The following is a 20,227-nucleotide window of genomic DNA, read 5'->3' as shown; positions in this document are numbered from 1 at the left end:
TTGCCCAGCTGTCAAAAGAATGTTGATTCTGTTTAGAAATTGTCTTCATTACTTATTAACATATCTAATATTCAAAATTGGAGTATGAGTTCTTTTCATTTAGCATTATTTATTAATTTTGAAATCACAGAATTATTCTAGAGTGCCCAGAGATCTTACCCTTTTAAGGGAATATCTATTCTATTTCTTCAGTTCTATGCATGAATTATGGTTTCTTCCACTATAAAAATAATATGTGATCATTATTAAAAATGCTGGAAAATCCAGAAGATTAGAAAGAAGAAATCCCTTCTTCCAAAGACAACTATCTTAAACATTCATTTTTGTGTGTATATTTTGTATGTTGTGATCACACTATATAGACTGTTTTAGTTATATTGGTTATTTCATTTAATATTATAACAACATTTCTTCTGTCTTAAATTTTTTTCCTAAGTATAATTTTAATGTCTGTTCATGTATATACTAATACTTCACTGGTAGATACTTAAATCTTTGCCATTTTTTTTTTGTTTGTTTAGTATAGTTGTGACAAACATGTTTGTGCTTAACGCCTCTTCCATATATAGGCTTTAAGATAGATTCCCAGGAAGAAAATTTGAGAAGTTCTAAAAGCAATTTCATGTGAACTGTTTTAAGAATCACAGTGCCTGGAGCTTAACTGACTTGTCTAATATGTTTGCATTTCTTGTAGGTGCTGCTTATGCCCGTGCAGAGGAGGGTATCAGGAAATTGGTGGAGCGGTGTAAATTGCCATTTTTGCCCACCCCCATGGGAAAGGGTGTTATCCCTGATAACCATCCGAACTGTGTGGCTGCTGCCAGATCCAGGTGCGTGGCATTCTAGAATTTAAGTACAATGGCCTGGCAGATTTTAAGCTCATTTAAATTATTTTGTGACTTTAATGAATCTAGGAGAAGTTCTGAAATGTAATTTTAAGCACACCTGTTTCTTCTTAGACTTTTTAGCACTTTAAAGATGTTGCCCACTGCCTTCTGACCCTCCTGGTTCTAGATGAGAAATCTGTAGTCGTTTGAATCCTTGTTCCCCTACATGTAGTATGTTCTCCTGTGCCTGCTTGCAGGATTTTTTCTCTATTTTTGGTTTTCAGCAGTTTGATTATATGTCTAGGCATGGGTTTCTTTCAGTTTATCCTTGTTCTGTAATCTCCAATCTGTAAATTAATGTCTTCCACCAAATTTGTAAAGTTTTTGACCGCTATTTCTTAAATATTTTTTCTGTACCAATCTCTTTCTCCTTTCCTGGGATAATGCAAATTGTAGACATTCTGATACTGTCCCATTGGTCCCTAAATATCTGTTCAATTTTTTTCATCTTTAAAGTAGTTTATTAGAAATTTCCTATATGAAATGTTTTTTATTTTTATTTATTTTTAAATAAATTTTTTATTTTATTTACCTTTTAATTGAAATATCATTGCTATGCAATGTTGCATTTGTTTCAGGTATACAACATAGTGATTTGATAGCTCTATACATTATGCCGTGTTCTCCATTCAGTTCTTTTCAATGCTTTTGTCTCTTTTATATTTTATATTTCTCTTTTGAGAGCTTCTATCTTCCCATTTATTTGAAGAGTATTTTTGTTCACTTTATGGAGCATATTATAATAGCTGTTTTAATGTCCTTGTTTACTCATTTCATTATCTGAGTCATCACAGAATGGGTGTCTTTTCATTTCTTTTGAGAATTGGTCACATTTTTCTGGTTCTTTCATATATTGAGTATTTTTGGAATGTATCCTAGATTTTAAGTATTACATAGTTGCAAGATTCTAGGTCCTATTTACATCCTCTGTTGAATGTTGATTTTGTTTGTTTTAGCAAGCAGTTAGTCTGGTTAGGTTCAGACTGCAAGGTCTTACTAGAGGGGCAGTAGCTCCAGAGTCAGTTTAGTTTCAAAGCCTTTGCTGTGTTTGTCCACACATGCAAAGCCCAAGGGTGAACCCCAGTCATGTGCCAGTTCCTCTCCAGAACTAGGGATTTCTTTTCCCCAGAGTGACACTCTGTAGGACACCCCCTGCCCTTTCCAGGAGTCCCTTGCTGCTGCCTTATAGTACTGCACAAACAGAACTGCCTTTGGGGCAAAGCAACAGAAAGAAAGAAAGATAAGAAGTAAGGGGGATTGTCCCCATACTCTTCAGAGTCCGAAGGGGCCCCTTTCCTGGTTCTTCTTGCCTGAAAAATGAAGTCTCTCTTAGAATTTTAGCTGCTGGGGATCTACCAGGATACAGCTGTGCAGGAGGGCTGCTCCCAGAGCATGGCTGTGAGAGCAAAAAAGGAGAAAGAAAAAAACCTGAACTTCTCCCCGCCATGCTCCTCCCTGGCTTTCAGGGTCCCTTTGTTTGATCACCTGTCCAAAAAGAGTTTCTCCCCAAGTTTTTGTTACCCTCCAGTTCTATAACCAGCACGGCCCTGAGTCAAAGCTACAAAGTAAAAGAGAGGGAAATAAACCTTAGAAACTCACCCCTTGTGTGAGTCACTTCTTTGACTCCTCTCCCCTCCCCCCCCATCTACTATTGGTTACTTTTCAGAATCCTCAGGCAGTTGCTTTTTATATTTTGTTCCCAGTTTTCCATTGTGATTAGAGAGCTAGGCTATAGTGGGCTTACCCAGTCTTGGCTGGCACTAGAAGTCTCTCCTTTTTAGATTTTTAAAACATACATTTTGATAAACTATACATTTTTCTTTTAATTTCTTGAAATTTCTTTATTATGAAATATTCTAAATAATACAAATGAGAGATCATTTAATTAACACTTCTATAACTGCCACTCAGCTTTATTAAATATAATGTAATCTATTAAGTAATATGTAATATTAAGTAATTAATATGTCATTGCTTTGGGTTTTTTTTAGGAAAGAAAAAAATTACAGATTCATTTGTAGTCCTCTGAATAGCTTTTCTGATCTTATTCCTTCCTCCCTGTACAGAGTTCATCATGGTTATGCATTTGGTGCTTTTCATAATCTCATGCACACACTAAAATTAATATTGAGGGTTTTTAGAATGTAATTTTTGCTCATTTAATACTATCTTAAATAGATTATACCTTAATCTATACAAGTATAGACTATACCTTTACTTTTTTTTCATATTGGTATACATTGTACAGTAACCAAATTCTTACCCTGTTAAGGTTTTAGTGTGTGCATGTGTATATTTATATATTTGTATTTTAACTTGGCTTGAGCTGAAGTTTATCCTCATTCCATCAGAAGTTTAAGAAGGTAATATTAAACACATGGAACATTCTCCAGAATAGATCACATACTGGGACACAAATCAGCCCTTGACAAGTACAAAAGACTTAGATCATACCATGCATATTTTCAGACCACAATGCTATGAAACCCAAAATCAACCACAAGAAAAAATTTGGAATGACCACAAATACTTGGAGATTAAAGAACATCCTACTAAATAATGAATGAGTTAACCAAGAAATTAAAGAGGAAATTAAAAAGTACATGGAAGCCAATGAAAATGATAACATGACAGCCCAAAACCTCTGGGATGCAGCAAAAGCCATCATAAGAGGGAAGTATGTAGCAATGCAGGCTTTCCTAAAGAAGGAAGAAAGGTCTCAGATACACAACCTAAACTTATACCTTAAAGGGTTGGAAAAAGAACAGCAAATCCCCAAAACCACCAGAAGATGGGAAATAATAAAGATTAGAGCAGAAATCAATGCTATTGAAATTTATTTTTAATATGAAATTTATTGTCAAATTGGTTTCCATACAACACCCAGTGCTCATCCCAAAAGGTGCCCTCCTCAATACCCATCACCCACCCTCCCTCCCCCATCAACCCTCAGCTTGTTCTCAGTTTTTAAGAGTCTCTTATGCTTTGGCTCTCTCCGTCTCTAACCTCTTTTTTTTTTTTTTTTCTTCCCCTCCCCCATGGACTCAATGCTATTGAAATTTAAAAAACAAACAGTAGAACAGATCAGTGAAACCAGGAGCTGGTTCTTTGAAAGAATTAACAAAACTGATAAACCTTTAGCCAGATTGATCAAAAAGAAAAAGGAAAAGAGCCAAATAAATAAAATCCAGAATGAAAGAGGAGAGATCACAGCCAACACTGCAGAAATACAAACAATAATAAGAGAATATTGTGAGTATATGCCAATAAATTAGGCAATCTGGAAGAAATGGAAAAATTCCTAGAAAAATATAAACTACCAAAACTGGAACAGGAAGAAATAGAGAATTTGAACAGACCCATAACCACTAAAGAAATTGAATCAGTAATCAAAAATCTCCCAAAAAACAAGAGTCCAGGGCTGGATGGCTTTCCAGGGGAATTCTACCAAACATTTATTTACTTTTTTTTAATTTTTTTTTTTAACGTTTATTTATTTTTGAGACAGAGAGAGACAGAGCATGAACAGGGGAGGAGCAGAGAGAGAGGGAGACACAGAATCTGAAACAGGCTCCAGGCTCTGAGCTGTCAGCACAGAGCCCGATGCAGGGCTCGAACTCACGGACCATGAGATCATGACCTGAGCCGAAGTCGGACGCTTAACCGACCGAGCCACCCAGGTGCCCCTCTACCAAACATTTAAAGAAGAGTTAACACCTATTCTTTCGAAGCTGTTCTAAAAAATAGAAATGGAAGGAAAACTTCCAAACTCATTCTACAAGGCCAGCATTATCTTGATTCCAAAACCAAAGACCCCCACTAAAAAGGAGAACTACAGACCAATTTCCCTGATGAACATGGATGCAAAAATTCTCAACAAAATACTAGCCAACCGGATCCAACAGTGCATTAAAAGAATTATTCGCCATGATCAAGTGGGATTTATACCTGGGATGCAGGGCTGGTTCAATAACTGCAAATCAATCAGTGTGATACATCACATTAATAAAAGAAAGATCAAGAACTGCATGATCCTCTCAGTAGATGCAGAGAAAGCATTTGACAAAATACAGCATCCTTTCTTGATAAAACCCCTCAAGAAAGTAGGGATAGAAGGATTATACCTCAAGATCATAAAAGCCATATATGAAAGACCTGCCACTAATATCATCCTCAATGGGAAAGAGCTGAGACCTTTTCCCCTTACGTCAGGAACACGACAAGGATGTCCACTCTCACCACTGTTATTCAACATACTGTTGGAAGTCCTAGCCTCAGCAATCAGACAACACAAAGAAATAAAAGGCATCCAGATCCACAAGGAGAAAGTCAAACTTTCACTCTTCGCAGATGACATGATACTCTATGTGGGAAACCCAAAAGATTCCACCAAAAAACTGCTAGAACTGATCCGTGAATTCAGCAAAGTCGCAGTATATAAAATCAGTTCACAGAAATCGGTTGTATTTCTATTCTATACACCAATAATGAAGCAGCAGAAAGAGAGATCAAGGAATTGATCCCATTTACAATTGCACCAAAACCCATAAAATACCTAGGAATAAACCTAACCAAAGAAGTGAAAAATGTATGCACTGAAAACTATAGAAAGCTTATGAAAGAAAATGAAGAAGACACACAAAAAAAATGGAAAAATATTCCATGCTCCTGCATTGGAAGAACAAATATTGTTAAAATGTCGATACTATCCAAAGCAATCTACATATTCGGTGCATCCCTATCAGAATAACACCAGTATTCTTCACAGAGCTAGAACAAACAATCCTAAAAATTTGTATGGAACCAGAAAAGACCCCAAATGGCCAAAACAGTCCTGAAAAAGAAAACCAAAGCTGGAGGCATCACAATTCTGGACTTCAGGATGTAGTTTTCCATACTCTGGAAAACAGTGTGGAGGTTCCTCAAAAAATTAAAAATAGAACTACCCTACAACCCAGCAATAACACTACTAGGAATTTATCCAAAGGATACAGGAGTGCTGATTCATAGGGGCACTTGTACCCCAATGTTTATAGCAGCACTTTCAACAATAGCCAAATCATGGAAAGAGCCCAAATATCCATCAACTGCTGAATGGATAAAGAAGATGTGGTTTATATATACAATGGAATACTACTTGGCAATGAGAAAGAATGAAATCCTGCCATTTGCAACAACATGGATGGAACTGGAGGTATTATGCTAAGTGAACTAAGTCAGAAAAAGATCTCATATGTTTTCACTCATATGTGGAACTTGAGAAACTTAACAGAAGACCATGGAGGAAGGGAAGGGGGAAAATAGGTTCAAACAGAGAAGGAGGCAAACCCATAAGAGACTCTTAAATACAGAGAACAAACTAAGGGTTGATGGCGGGGGGGAGAGGGGAAAATGGGTGATGGGCATTGAGGAGCGCACTTCTTGGGATGAGTACTGGGTGTTGTATATAAGCGATGAATCACGGGAATCTACCACTGAAACCAAGAGCACACTTGGTTTTAGTTAGTTAACTTGACAATAAATTATATTAAATTGGGGCGCCTGGGTGGCGCAGTCGGTTAAGCGTCCGACTTCAGCCAGGTCACGATCTCGCGGTCCGTGAGTTCGAGCCCCGCGTCAGGCTCTGGGCTGATGGCTCGGAGCCTGGAGCCTGTTTCTGATTCTGTGTCTCCCTCTCTCTCTGCCCCTCCCCCGTTCATGCTCTGTCTCTCTCTGTCCCAAAAATAAATAAAAAATGTTATAAAAAAAAAAATTATATTAAATTAACAATAGAACTACCATATGACCCAGCAATTGCACTACTAGGTATTTATCCAAAGGATACAGGAGTGCTGTTTTGAAGGGGCACATGCACCTTAATGTTTATAGCAGAGCTATCGACAATAGCCAAAATGTGGAAAGAACCCAAATGTTCATTGATGGATAAAGAAGATGTGGTATATATATTGCAATGGGATATTACTTGATCAAAAAGAATGAAATCTTGCCGCTTGCAACATGGATGGAACTAGAGCGCATTATACTAAGTGAAATTAGAGAAAGACAAATATATGACTCGTGGAATTTAGGATACAAAACAGATGAACAGAAGGGAAGTGAAGCAAAAATAATATAAAAACAGGGAGGGGGACAAACCATAAGAGACTCTTAAAATCAGAGAACAAACAACATTGCTGGAGGGTTGTGGCTGGGGGATAGGCTAAATGGGCAAGGGGCATTAGGGAGGACACTTGTTGGGATGAGCACTGGGTGTTATATGTAGGGGATGAATCACTGGATTCTATTCCTGAAATTATGATTGCACTGTATGCTAACTAACTTGGATGTAAATTAAAAAAGAATAACAATGAAGAATATTTATCTTGAAAAAAGAAGTTAATAGTGTAAAAAAGATTCCAAGCAGTCATAAATAATCGAATCAATATTATCAAGTATCAATAAGCAAATCTATTCTTCTAATTGCAGTTTTTATCTGTTAAATTGGGTCCCACAGGACCAATACAGTGTATGAAAATGCTATTTCATGTATGATATCCTCACTGAAGAAGACAAAAGCAAAAGAATAGATCCCCTATAGAAAAATGTAGGATAAAAGGGAAACAGCCAAGAAGCAGAAAAATGAGAAGTGGAAAAAGAACCCCATAGCAGTTATGATATAAATCCTTCTGTAGAAAGGTAGAAACATTATTGATTGGATCAATAAAAAGACAGTTACATATAAGAGCAACATCTGAAGCAAATGATACAGCATAAAGTAAGCAAAGGTGTATGCGGTAAGAACAAAGCAAAGATGACTATGTTAATATCAGTGTGCATGTCAAAGTAAAAATTATTTTAAAAAAATTCATTGTATTGACAAGGATATTAAGATATATAAAATAAAACTATTAATACATTTGGTAAATATTTTTGAAAGCATTTTGGGAATATGAGTCAATCGTCTTACAAATACCTGCTTCTAGGAATCAGTGTGAAACATGCATTAAATGTTCAAGTGTAGGGGCGCCTGTGTGGCTCAATCAGTTAGACATCCGACTCTTGATAATGGCTCAGGCTCAGGCTCCACTGAGCGTGGAGCCTGCTTGGGGTTCTCTCTCCCCTCCCTCTCTCCCCCTCCCCTGCTCGCTTTCTCTCTCTCAAAATAAGTAAACATAAAAAAAAGATTTAAGCATAAAGATGTGCAACCCAGTACTATTAATAACAGATTATCCAGTAATTAAAAGATTTAATAAATTTGGTATATGTGTTCTGCAAAATATGCAGCCTTTCAAAATTGTATTTAAGGGGTGCCTGGCTGGCTCAGTCAGAAGAGCATGCGACTTGATCTCAGGGTTGTGCGTTCAAGACCTACGTTGGGTATAGAGATTACTAAAAAAATATATAAATAGAGCATAAAAATAATAAAAATGATAAAAATTTTAAGAACCTAATGATAAGGAAAACATAATAATAAGCAAAAGTGCATGAGACAGTATTATAGCATATAAGCTCAACTATGTAAAAATACGCTTGCATAGAAAGAAGACTAGAGATGAAAATATACCAGACTACTGACAATAGCTTTCAAGTCGATAGTATTACTGCATGAGGTTTTTTTTCTTTATACTGTTTCTATTCTTCCACATTATCTACAGTAGACTTATAATAATTTTTCTAATGATAAATAACAAACAATGAAATAGGTATAGTCTTATATTTTTCTACTTATTTTACCTTGTAGATTACTATTTAAATGGAATGGCTTCATAAATTATTTTGGTTTGAAAGATCAAATTTACTCTAGAAGCTGATTCTGAAAACTAGAATAAAATAACCTCCAAATCATTTGAACTTTTATAAATATTTAAAAAATGATTTTAGAATAATTCAAATAAGAAATAATAGATACATTTTGTATTAAACAGATTTTTCTTTTTAATAGGGCTTTGCAATTTGCTGATGTAATTGTGTTATTTGGTGCCCGTTTAAATTGGATTTTGCATTTTGGACTGCCTCCAAGATACCAGCCAGATGTGAAGTTTATCCAGGTACTCAGAGTGCCGAGATTTAAAACCAGAGCTATCTGTGACTTACTGTCCTCAGCTATTGCCAGCTCCGCTTTCTTCTTGGCTTTTGTAGATTTTTATCGTCTAACATAATTACAGGTACCAAAGTAAGCTGCCTTTTCAAGCCTATGAAACATAATGTGCCACTTTACTTCTAACCAGAAAACCTTTCAAAACCAAGTTTTAAATAGTTTGAAAAGCATAATTTGCCTCTGCTTCATAGTTCAAGTATATTTGAAGGCAGACAGAAGGGGTTTGAGTACAATGGTAGATTAGAACAAAACATTCAGCATTGTTAGAGATTGAGTTTTCTTTTTCTTTTATTTATTTTTAGAAAGATTTAGGGGGTTATTTTTCTCTTACGTAATGTGAAGTGCAGAAGTAGGTGGTTCATGGCTAGAATGCAGACTTTCAATGTCATCAGGGATTCTGGCTTTTTCTATCTTTCTTCTCCATCCTTAGTGCCTGGTTTCCACCATCAAGGTTGCATCATCCAAAATGGCTGCTGGAGTGCCAACCATCAGGTTATGATTCCGGGCAGGAAATAGGACGATTTGGGAAAGGGGGGATATGGTAGTTTTATTAATAGGGCCAACTCTTGAAGCCCCACCCTACAACTTTTGCTTATGTCTCACTGCCCACTCTGGATGAAGGGAACTAGGAAACAGTCTTCAAGGGGTATTCCTAAGGAAGGAGGGAAGATTAGATAGCAGCTCTCAGGCCCTGCCACAAATGCAGATATGCGCTAACAAGACATTAATGAGCAAGCTTCCATGTGTCCATGAGTTGTTTTTTTAGATGCCAACTCTTTCTCTTTAAGATTTTTTTAAAAAGTTATTTCTACACACAACATAGGGTTTGAACCCACAACCCCAAGATCGAGATTCATACGCTCCACTGACTGAGCTAGCCAGGTACCCAAGATGCCAAATCTTTCCAACACCCTTTGATTAGGAATCTCTAAATGCTTTTACCTGTCACTGAATAGTGGAATATATACTCTGACCTCCCTCTAATGATTCATGTACCATTATGATCCTCTTTCTAAGCCAGTTTCCTTATTGGTGTGGAAAGTACTGCCTATATAGTACAACGTGAACCTATTTGTCCTCCAGAGATTGTGTATGGTGTTTGATGACCCAGCTACAATTGCTATCTTCTCCCTGTTTACTTTTTAAGGAGTCAACTTCTAATAGTCCCATTCCCCCTGGGGCTATGGGAGAACTAACACTGCAAATAAGCAAGACTGGGGTTTCCCTGGAAGATGCTGCTGCCTCTTGATTATATCTCTTGAGTACAGAATACAATGCATCCCCTTTAGGGTGGCTAAATTACAACTTCTTGCACAGCTATTTCCACTTGCCCATGGCCATTCAGAAATGGGGCCTCTAGGTAAGTGGAAACTAATCATGCTATACCCTAGGGAGTAGTAGTTCAAAGTGTGGTCCCCGGAACAACAGCGTCAGCATCACCTGGGAAACCTGTTAGAAAACCACATTTTGGGGCCTCGTTCAGAGCTGCTGAAACTCTGAAGTAGACTCTTGCAGTCTGTGGTTTAACAAGGCTACCAGGTGATTCTGATAGTTCACATTTGAGAGCTGCTCTAAGTAGGGAACTACAGTGTAATTAAACAGAACCTTATTATTGATGAGATTCAAAACCATAATTGATCAAGTCAGATGGATTCCTGTGGGTATAATAGAACAATACCCAAATCTACAGAGTAGACATTAAAATGAAGGAAGATGATGAGGTTTCTGTACTTGCTGTGATACTTACAGTTCTATGGATTTTTACTTTTATTAGGAAATATCTTGGATATAAAATCATCTATCATTTGTTACATATACACAGTTCATTTATTCAGTATTACTTGACTTTTTTATTTTTATTAAAAAACTTTTTTTTTAATATTTATTTTTGAGAGAGAGAGACAGCGTGAGCAGGGGGGGGGCAGAGAGAGAAGGAGACACAGAATCTGAAGCAGGCTCCAGGCTCTGAGCTGTCAGCACAGAGCCCGATCCAGGGCTCGATCTCATGAACTGCGAGATCGTGACCTAAGCTGAAGTCAGACGCTTAACCAACTGAGCCACCCAGGTGCCCCAGTGTTAATTGACTTCTTAAAGATTTTTAAGAATAAGCATGGCTTGTTCTTAAGCTTTATCTCTTTTAGGTTGATATCTGTGCAGAAGAATTGGGGAATAATGTAAAGCCTGCTGTGACTTTGCTAGGAGACATAAATGCTGTCACTAAACAGGTAAGAGCTTTTACCTAGGCTTTAATTTATATGGATTGGTCTTTAAGCAATAGTCTGTTGTTAAAAATGTCTCAGCCTTGATTCACTTCATGACAGGCTTATTAATATCTATTTTAAGCAAAATTTATGATGGAAAGCTAGTCTTGAAAAGAACTTTGGAACTCAGTAAATCCAACTCCTTATATATAAATCATTTTTAAGCAAGTAAGTTAATCATTTTGGAAGGCGATGAAGACTTAAAGGCAGTCAGTAAGCAAACAGTGATATACTAAATAGGATTCAGCTCTCTGAAAAATTATAATACAGCTTCCAGAGTAACTGAACTTACAGCCAAGAAATGTCTTAATGTACTGGAAAAACCTAACTTAGTATTTCATTAGGCAATAAAGAGATTTTTTTACTCTTCAAATGGTACTCATCATTTGTATGTAATTTATACAGTTCATTATATCAGGAGATAAAGTATAGTGACATCTTTCACTTGATATTGGATACAAATTGGTGTTGTTATCATCACTACATAATATTAGGAAGCAATCCCCAATCACATATTAGAACATCCTGGAACATTTGGTTTGTATCTCGGAAGTCCCTGGATATTTGGGGCTCTTGTCCCTTCCTCAAGGATTCTATGGTGGGGGTGATTTTCTTTCTAGCGTCAAAAGCTGAGGAGGACATAAAAGCCCCTGCCTGTGAGGTGAGGTAGCATTTCCCTTGTGTCCTGTGGAAATCCCATTTGGCAGAAGTCCACACTGACCCAAACGAACGCTTTCCGTGTTGCCTATTTATTTTCTACCAGTTGTTAGCTGCCTAGAGTGCGGACAGTAAGAGTGATGAGAAGGGCAGGATAGCAGAGCAGTATCATCTTCTTTAACAAGATATTGTTGTGTTAATATGACATAAGCTTATTCTCAAAAAGTAAAAGTCTGTGGTTTTTTAGCTTTTAGAACAATTTGATAAAACGCCATGGCAGTATCCTCCAGAGAGCAGCTGGTGGAAAACTCTGAGAGAAAAAATGAAGAGCAATGAAGCCGCATCCAAGGTAATACGAGACTCACAGAAATTTAGAAACACTTCAGGCCCATGGTTCCAGTAGCTCTGTCATAACATGACCTACGCATTCCTAAATCACCACGCTATATGAAATCATGGAGTAAAACCCGTGGGATTTATGGGGAAAAAGGTTTAGAGGCACAGCTGTCAACTTTGTGAAACATTAAGATAGGAACCTAATAAAAATGGTGGCAAAATTCTACACACGTTAAATGGTTAAGACATATGTACTTCAATAAATATAGTACTTTTCCTTGAAAAAGACCTGAAGTCTCTCGTGGAAGTGGGCATTGGGAGGATCTCAGCTTGTGAGTTAGCGTGACATGGTGGAAGGAGGCTGATCTGACATTGGACAGAAAGTTATAAGAGCCCATGTGAATGGGCAGGACTCACTGTCCTCAGTTTGACCTTGGCACCAAATCACAATTAAGAAATCTTTTGGAATCTTAAACTGGGGCATGTTTTTCTACCCTTAAGGTATAAGTCCTTCAAGGCATGCATGTATAATAGATAAGTGTTTCATCAAAATAGAAAATTTGTTCCAATGTATAGTCTTTTTAAAAAAAAAAATGTCAGCTTTGTTGAGGTATAATTGACACTTAAAATTGTAAGATATTTAAAGGTATATCACGATGATTTGATAATGCATATACACTGTGGAAGGATTGCCCCCATCTATTTCACTAACACATCCATCACCTCACTTTTCTTTTCTTTCTTTTCTTTCTTTCTTTCTTTCTTTCTTTTTTTTTTTTTTTGTGAGACCACTTATAGCCTTTTTAAGTTAACTTTTGTGTCACCACGGAAAATTATTTTGTGACTTCCTCATCTGCATTCATGGCTTTGCCTGATATCTAAAGGCTTTGGAAACTGTAGTAATGTATGAAACTACCAGACCACCCACTACTAGCAGTGAAATGAACCACCTCTGTAGGATGTGGTGATTTCTATTTAGGGTCTTCGTATATAGGTAGAATTTTTTTCTTTGATTGTGAGAAAGGTTGTTCATGATTTTTTCTGATGTTTTGTGTATTCCTGTGCATTTTGGTTCAGCTGGGTGCAGTTTTCTGTGTTCATGTAGTGTTTCTCACTGACGGAATCCTACAGGAGCAAATGTGAAATTTGCATTGTGCTCATATTATTCCTTTATATGTCAGATGTCTTGGAATAAATTCACATTTTCTTTTTTTTTCTTTATTTATTTATTTATTTATTTTTTAATGTTTATTTATTTTTGAGACAGAGAGAGACAGAGCATGAACAGGGGAGGAGCAGAGAGAGAGGGAGACACAGAATCTGAAACAGGCTCCAGGCTCTGAGCTGTCAGCACAGAGCCCGACGCGGGGCTCGAACTCACGGACCGTGAGATCATGACCTGAGCCGAAGTCAGACGCTTAACCGACCGAGCCACCCAGGCGCCCCAATTCACATTTTCAAAAACAGCAGAATTAACTATACATAATTCTATGTTTTATTGGAATGTTAATCAGTGGCTATTTCTATCAAGAGACAGTCTCAATTCTATTTTCCTAAGAGGTGTCATGATTAATCCCTTCTTTTTCCTAGGAATCATACTAGTTTAAGATGGGAGGAACTTGCCTCTCTTCTCTGGTGCAGGAGTATAGGACGGTGCCTCATCCATCTTAGGTATAACCTCCAACAGGCCAAAACAGCACAGGTGAAGAGGCAATGCCGGAAGCCCTTGGGACTGTTGCTGCTAAAGCCCCATGTGGCTTTCTCTCTGCTCTAAGAGGCATATGGCTAGACAAAGGCACTTATCTTGCTCCATTCAAAGACTCTTTAGTGGGTGAAGCATATCTCCTTTACTCTCTAATGCATGTGGAGAAGAACCAGATTTTCAGATTTTCTAAAATCCTGACTTCATTTTTATTTTAAGATTCAGGGCGTATTTCAGATTAAAGTATTCTAGAATAAAATTTTTACTTTCTAAGGCAGTGTATTCATAAAAGTGCTCAAATAGGACTGTTTAGTTTTGTTTAACCCAATGTTTCCAGCTATCTTTACCATACGACTTGTCTGACTTTAGGATGCTAATGTGTATTGTGGATCTCCAAGAAGAAAGATATTCCCTAGATTATTTGATTGTGTCCCAGACTGGGACTGTGGAACCCATTTTTCTTAGCCTGTCCCACAGGGCTGCCCACAGATCCATTAGCTTCTAAGAGAGGCCATTTGGGAACTTTGTAGCTTGTAGCCTCTTTCCAAATGAGTTTGGTAGTAGCTTATTGACATTCCTCATTTTTCACTGTATCTCAACCTAATTTGATTATATTTCCCTCAAATACTTTAGGAATTAGCTTCCCAAAAATCTCTGCCTATGAATTATTACACAGTATTCTATCATATTCAAGAACAGCTACCCAGAGACTGTTTTGTAGTAAGTGAAGGAGCAAATACTATGGATATTGGACGCACTGTGCTTCAAAACTACCTTCCTCGTCACAGGTAAGGCTTCCAGAAAAGTAATTTTAATGTGTTAACTTTGAAACTACAGTAATGCAGGTTCATAAAACATTTGAGGATTATACATGTTCAGTGTATAAGGATATATTCCACAAAAGTATTCTTAGGTGAGATTTGGCAGAGTTTTTATGCTTGATATGTCTTTGAGGTCATGTGATAATTTGTATACTTACCATTCCAAGGATATATTCACAGTTTTCCAAGCCATCACGAGAGACTTTTTCCTCTCATACCGCTTATCCTTGACTAGTCGGTTCCTCACAGTCTAAAATCTTTATATTAAAGACAGAGAATGTTTTTATTGTTCTCTATTTTACACATGAGTATGACTAGATTTGTGCCCGCCCACCATCTGCAACGTGCCCCAGAGGGTTTCATTTTAGCTTTTTCCCCCAACAGGCTTGATGCTGGTACTTTTGGAACCATGGGAGTTGGTTTGGGCTTTGCCATTGCAGCCGCTCTACTGGCTAAAGCTAGAAACACAGGTCAGCGGGTCATCTGTGTGGAAGGAGACAGTGCATTTGGGTTTTCTGGCATGGAAGTGGAAACCATCTGTAGGTACAACAGCATTCATTTCTTTCTCCAAAAGATAAAGAATAAAGACTCACTTGCCTAACAGATGCTTACTCAGCGTTCACCATGTGCCAAATGCCCTGTACACACACTCTGTGCTGTGTCCTGAGAATACTAGTATAAAATAACCCCGGGGTCTTTCTCATCTAGGACAGTGTGTTCATGACCTCTTTACTACATGCCCCAAACCCGCAAAACTGTGAGGAGTGGTTTTGAGATCACTGCAAAAAGTTCTAGTCTGAGAAAAGCTTGTTTTTGGCAGGGAGACAGCAAAGCTTTGTGGGTAAGAGCACAGCCTCTGGGTCCATGGTCTGGATTTAAATACCGGTTGACCACGACAGAGCCAGGTGATGTGGGTTAAGTTACTTTACTAAGCTGCTGTCTCCTCTAAAATAGGGAGAGGAATCGTAATAGTTCCTACCTTAGAGGACGGTAGTGAGGATTGAATGAGGTAATCTAGGTAAAGCTCGAGACGATTGTTCATTGAACGTGAGCTGTTCGGATTATGTTTATAGTTGTGAGGGTTGTTTATAGGGAGAAACTCACGAGCTGTAGATCCTGCTATAGAAGGATGGGGACTTTTTTCTCCCTAATTATTTAAACTGTAGTAAAGTCCTTCTTTATTCTTAGCCAGGACTCTTATTAGACCTTTTGTAAATCATGTTTTGGGGGCTTTCAGAGCTTTGGTATACAACACTTTCAAGATCAGATGGAAAAATGTACTTGTTAGAATGTCTGTATTGACAACCCGAGTGGTATACACCAAAAGATGATTTATGGAAAAGCCAGCCTTCTAGAGAGTCATGATTCCCGTTGAGCATGGAGCGCAAGTAGTTTCCACAGTCCTATTGCATAACAGTATGCCGTGTAGTTTTGTTTTTACGCCTGGTCTCAGAAATTATGTGTGTACAAAATAAAGCCCATGTTCTTTTGTCAGTCGTTAGTAAAATTTAATCATCCTTTCATCTTTACAGTACTGTTTAGCACATTATTAAATACTCTCTTTTTCTCTATTATACAATGCTTTTATTTTTTTAATTTTTTTAATGTTTTTATTTTTGAGAGAGACAGAGAGTGGGGGAGGGGCAGAGAGAAAGGGAGACCCAGAATCTGAGGCAGGCTTCAGTCTCTGAACTGTCAGCACAGAGCCCAATGCAGGGCTCAAAGTCACGAACTGTGAGATCATGACCTGAGCCGAAGTCGGATGCTTAACCAACTGAGCCACTCAGGCATCCCCATATAATGCTTTTCTAACTTGGAGTGAAGTGGTTTGAGAGAAGAGAATGTATGCTAGTCACTTGTATGCTTCCCACAGCATCTAGCAAATACTGCTTGTCTGTGAGGAGTTCAGAAAATAAAAAGATACTTTTCAAATAGTACTCTTAGGCACCACCTAGAAGTGGTGCTTCAGAAGGTATTAAATATGGAAGGTGGAAGGTGTCCTTCTTAGCACCTGGATCTATGAAAACCAAGGTTCATAAAAGCACAGTGAGGTCCATAGATGCATAATGCTAGCACCTGGTGTTCTTAAATCCTTTCTGACTCCGTATTTCCATTAATGATTTGATGTTCCTTTTTAGGTAACAAATGTTTAAGTTTTAGTCTTACCCTAATATTACAAAAAAGGTTATTTCTAGAGAACTATCCATTTTTAAGTTAAAGTTTCAGCCTGAAGATAATAAAGTGCTTTAGAATGAAGAATGATTTCCTTTATATTTTGCTTTCAATTTTAGGTACAACTTGCCCATCATTCTTTTGGTGGTGAATAATAATGGAATTTACCAAGGTTTTGATGTGGATAGTTGGAAGGAAATGTTAAAATTTGGAGATGCTACTGCAGTGTAAGTAACCCAGAACAGTATGTATTTATTTTCTCTCATCTATTTTAATGTCTCCTTACAAAGTCTGCTGTATTATAATGTGCTTCTGTGGTGTCAATATTGTTTATTTATATTTTCAGCCCCCCTAAAGGGCAGGAACCCCGTATGCATGGCCCCTCTTTGTACAACTGCCCATGATGGGGTGCTTCAATAAGTAATTTATGATCAGGGAGCCACTAAAGACTCAGACAATTAAGATTGATGTGCAAGCTTTGTTAATGAAAGGGCTTGTTGCAAAATGCTTCCAGTCCTTCTGTTCCTACTACACCATGGAGGAAATGGATGTTAACACATTATTTATGATCCAGAGATCTTCCTTCTTTTTATTACTTAACTAATTCTTGATTATCTGGTGGCAGAGTCAAACTGTGACAGTATCGTAGCTAGCCGTGTGGGAGTCAGCCTAGGGGTGGAATGGGATGTGAGTATGTTTGCTTCTGCCTCACTGACTCCATTTCTCATTTTGTTGTTACTTGGTGTTTTGCAGTAACCATTCCTCTTTTCTTCTTTTTCTTTTGGATTCATCGTAGCTGATGGTGTAGTAGCTAGTAGCTACTAGCCATGTGTGGCTATTTAAATTTAAAAATCGTTCTTATTTTAACTAGTCACGTTTCAAGTGCTCACAGCAACAGGTCGCTAGTGACTATCATATTGGATAATGTATACATAAATATATATATTTAAATGTAAATATAAAACATTTCTTTCATCACAAAAAGTCCTGTTAGACATTGCTGTATAGACAACAAAAAATATATGGAAAGTTTAGTGTACTGGCATCTTTAAGTGTTGAACATAAATGTACACCTTTCAGTTCAGCCTAAATTTTTCCACAGATTATTTCAGAGAATGACTTTTTTCTATTGACTTATGACCTTTTTTAGGGCCCCTCCCGTCTGTCTTTTGCCAAACTCCCATTACGAGCAGGTTATGACTGCGTTTGGAGGCAAAGGGTATTTCGTACAAACACCAGAAGAGCTCCAAAAATCACTGAGGGAGAGTTTGGCAGACACAACTGCACCTTCTCTTATCAATATCATGATTGAGCCACAAGCCACGCGGAAAGCCCAGGTAAATTCAGTTGCTAAGCAGAAATCAGAAATGCATCTCCCATCCTATCCCTAGAAGTATCTACCAAATAGAGCACTGTTTTTTCTAAACCGTTTCTGAGTTTGGCACTTTCTTGGGTTTTTTCAATAAATATTTGTTGAGATATGTGTTAGGTATGTTGTGTTACTTGCTAAGAATAGCATGATGAGCAAACCTGGACTCGGCCTCACCTAATGGCTTACAGTCCATTAGGGGAGAGGAACAGCCTAGTCACCTCACAACTGAATGCATCACAGCAGACTGAGGCAATTGCTCTGAGGGAAAGGCACCCAGTTCTGAACAAATATACTACCAAGGAATCTGATCTGTATTGGGGTCACAGGGGAAGGTTTCTCAGAGGAACTGATTGATGCTTAAGCTGAGATCCAAAAGGTAAGTAGGGACAGTCAAGCAAAGAGGCTAGGGAAGAGATGTGCAAAGGCTCTGTGGCAGCAAGGAGCCTGGCAGGTCTGAGGAACTGAAAGAAGGCCGCAGTGGCTGAAAGGCAGAATGGGAGTGGGAGACAGAGTGGGAGGATGAGACCATAACAGGAAGATTTGTGCGGTTACATTCAAAATTGGTTACTTTGGCCTCCATAGCAAAACTACAGTGTAGATTACAGCTGTAAAATAAATGATAAGGTGTGTAGCATAATCCTCTCCCATCTCAGATTAAGTTGCTTTTCATACTTAATTTTGTGCTCTGATCCTGGTCCTGCCAATTGTCCTCTCTTATATATCTATCTTCCATGCTTACACATTGTGTATCAGTCACTGTTTTCAGAGCAGATCATTTTTTCAAGAAGTTTCTGTCTTGGTTCTTTATACATATATATGCCATGAGGTCGTTTTCTTTTTTGAATAAGGTAGTAGACCAGTGGGCAAGTGGATGCCTGGACAGTCAGTGAAATGTAAATTAACTGATTTAGAAACTATAAGATACATAAAGTTCTACTGAAATTATGTTGTATAAAAACAGATATCAGAGACTTTGGTGAAAGGAACAGAACTACAAAATAGCCAGGAAACAATGAACAAAATGGCAATAAGTACATATTTATCTGTAATTACTTTAAATGTAAATGGACTAAATGCTCCAATCAGAGGAGTGGCTGAATGGATAAGAAAACAAGACCCACCTATATGCTGTCTACAGGAGACTCACCTCAGATGTAAGGACACACAGTCTGAAAGTGAAGGGATGGAAAAAGATATTCCATGCAAATGGAAACTAAAAGAAAGCTGGGATAGCTATGTTTATATCAGACACAATAGACTTTATTTTTTTTTTTAATTTTTTTTAGGAATTGTATTTTTTTAATCTACAAATTCTTATTTTTTTTTAAATATATGAAATTTATTGTCAGATTGGTTTCCATACAACACCCAGTGCTCATCCCAAAAGATGCCCTCTTCAATACCCATCACCCACCCTCCCCTCCCTCCCACCCCCCATCAGCCCTCAGTTTGTTCTCATTTTTTAAGAGTCTCTTATGCTTTGGCTCTCTCCCACTCTAACCTCTCTTTTTTTTTTTTTTTCCCTTCCCCTCCCCCATGGGTTCCTGTTAAGTTTCTCAGGATCCACATAAGAGTGAAAACATATGGTATCTGTCTTTCTCTGTGTGGCTTATTTCACTTAGCATTACACTCTCCAGTTCCGTCCACATTGCTACAAAGGGCCATATTTCATTCTTTCTCATTGCCACATAGTACTCCATTGAGACACAATAGACTTTATTTTTTTTATGTGATAAAGAATTTATTTTTTTTTGCCCTTCATGTATGTATGTATGTATGTATTTATTTATTTATTTATTTTTCAATATATGAAATTTATTGTCAAATTGGTTTCCATACAACACCCAGTGCTCATCCCAAAAGATGCCCTCCTCAATACCCATCACCCACCCTCCCCTCCCTCCCACCCCCCATCAACCCTCAGTTTGTTCTCAGTTTTTAA

The 20,227-nt window shown here is 37.7% G+C and overlaps 1 protein-coding gene across 5 annotated transcripts in view; it reads left to right on the top strand.

The window, feature by feature from the left end:
- Window positions 1–20,227, top strand: part of HACL1 (2-hydroxyacyl-CoA lyase 1) — a 36,696-nt gene that overhangs the window by 14,257 nt on the left and 2,212 nt on the right. For 4 of the 5 annotated variants that reach the window (XM_049628839.1, XM_049628837.1, XM_049628842.1 and 1 more), the window contains 8 exons: window positions 695–830; window positions 8,809–8,914; window positions 11,106–11,189; window positions 12,130–12,231; window positions 14,554–14,708; window positions 15,126–15,284; window positions 17,033–17,140; window positions 18,064–18,250. In XM_049628839.1, coding sequence (XP_049484796.1) covers window positions 695–830; window positions 8,809–8,914; window positions 11,106–11,189; window positions 12,130–12,231; window positions 14,554–14,708; window positions 15,126–15,284; window positions 17,033–17,140; window positions 18,064–18,250 — 1,037 coding nt within the window. Of the gene's footprint in view, window positions 1–694; window positions 831–8,808; window positions 8,915–11,105; window positions 11,190–12,129; window positions 12,232–14,553; window positions 14,709–15,125; window positions 15,285–17,032; window positions 17,141–18,063; window positions 18,251–20,227 lie in introns of those variants that run through there. The other variant, XM_049628840.1, reaches the window with a different exon arrangement.

The sequence above is a fragment of the Panthera uncia genome, chromosome C2 (genome assembly GCF_023721935.1).
Source record: "Panthera uncia isolate 11264 chromosome C2, Puncia_PCG_1.0, whole genome shotgun sequence".
In the NCBI taxonomy this organism is placed as follows: Eukaryota; Metazoa; Chordata; class Mammalia; order Carnivora; family Felidae; genus Panthera; species Panthera uncia.
Note: the sequence above shows the minus strand (reverse complement) of the source record. Positions and strands in the feature narration are given on the sequence as shown.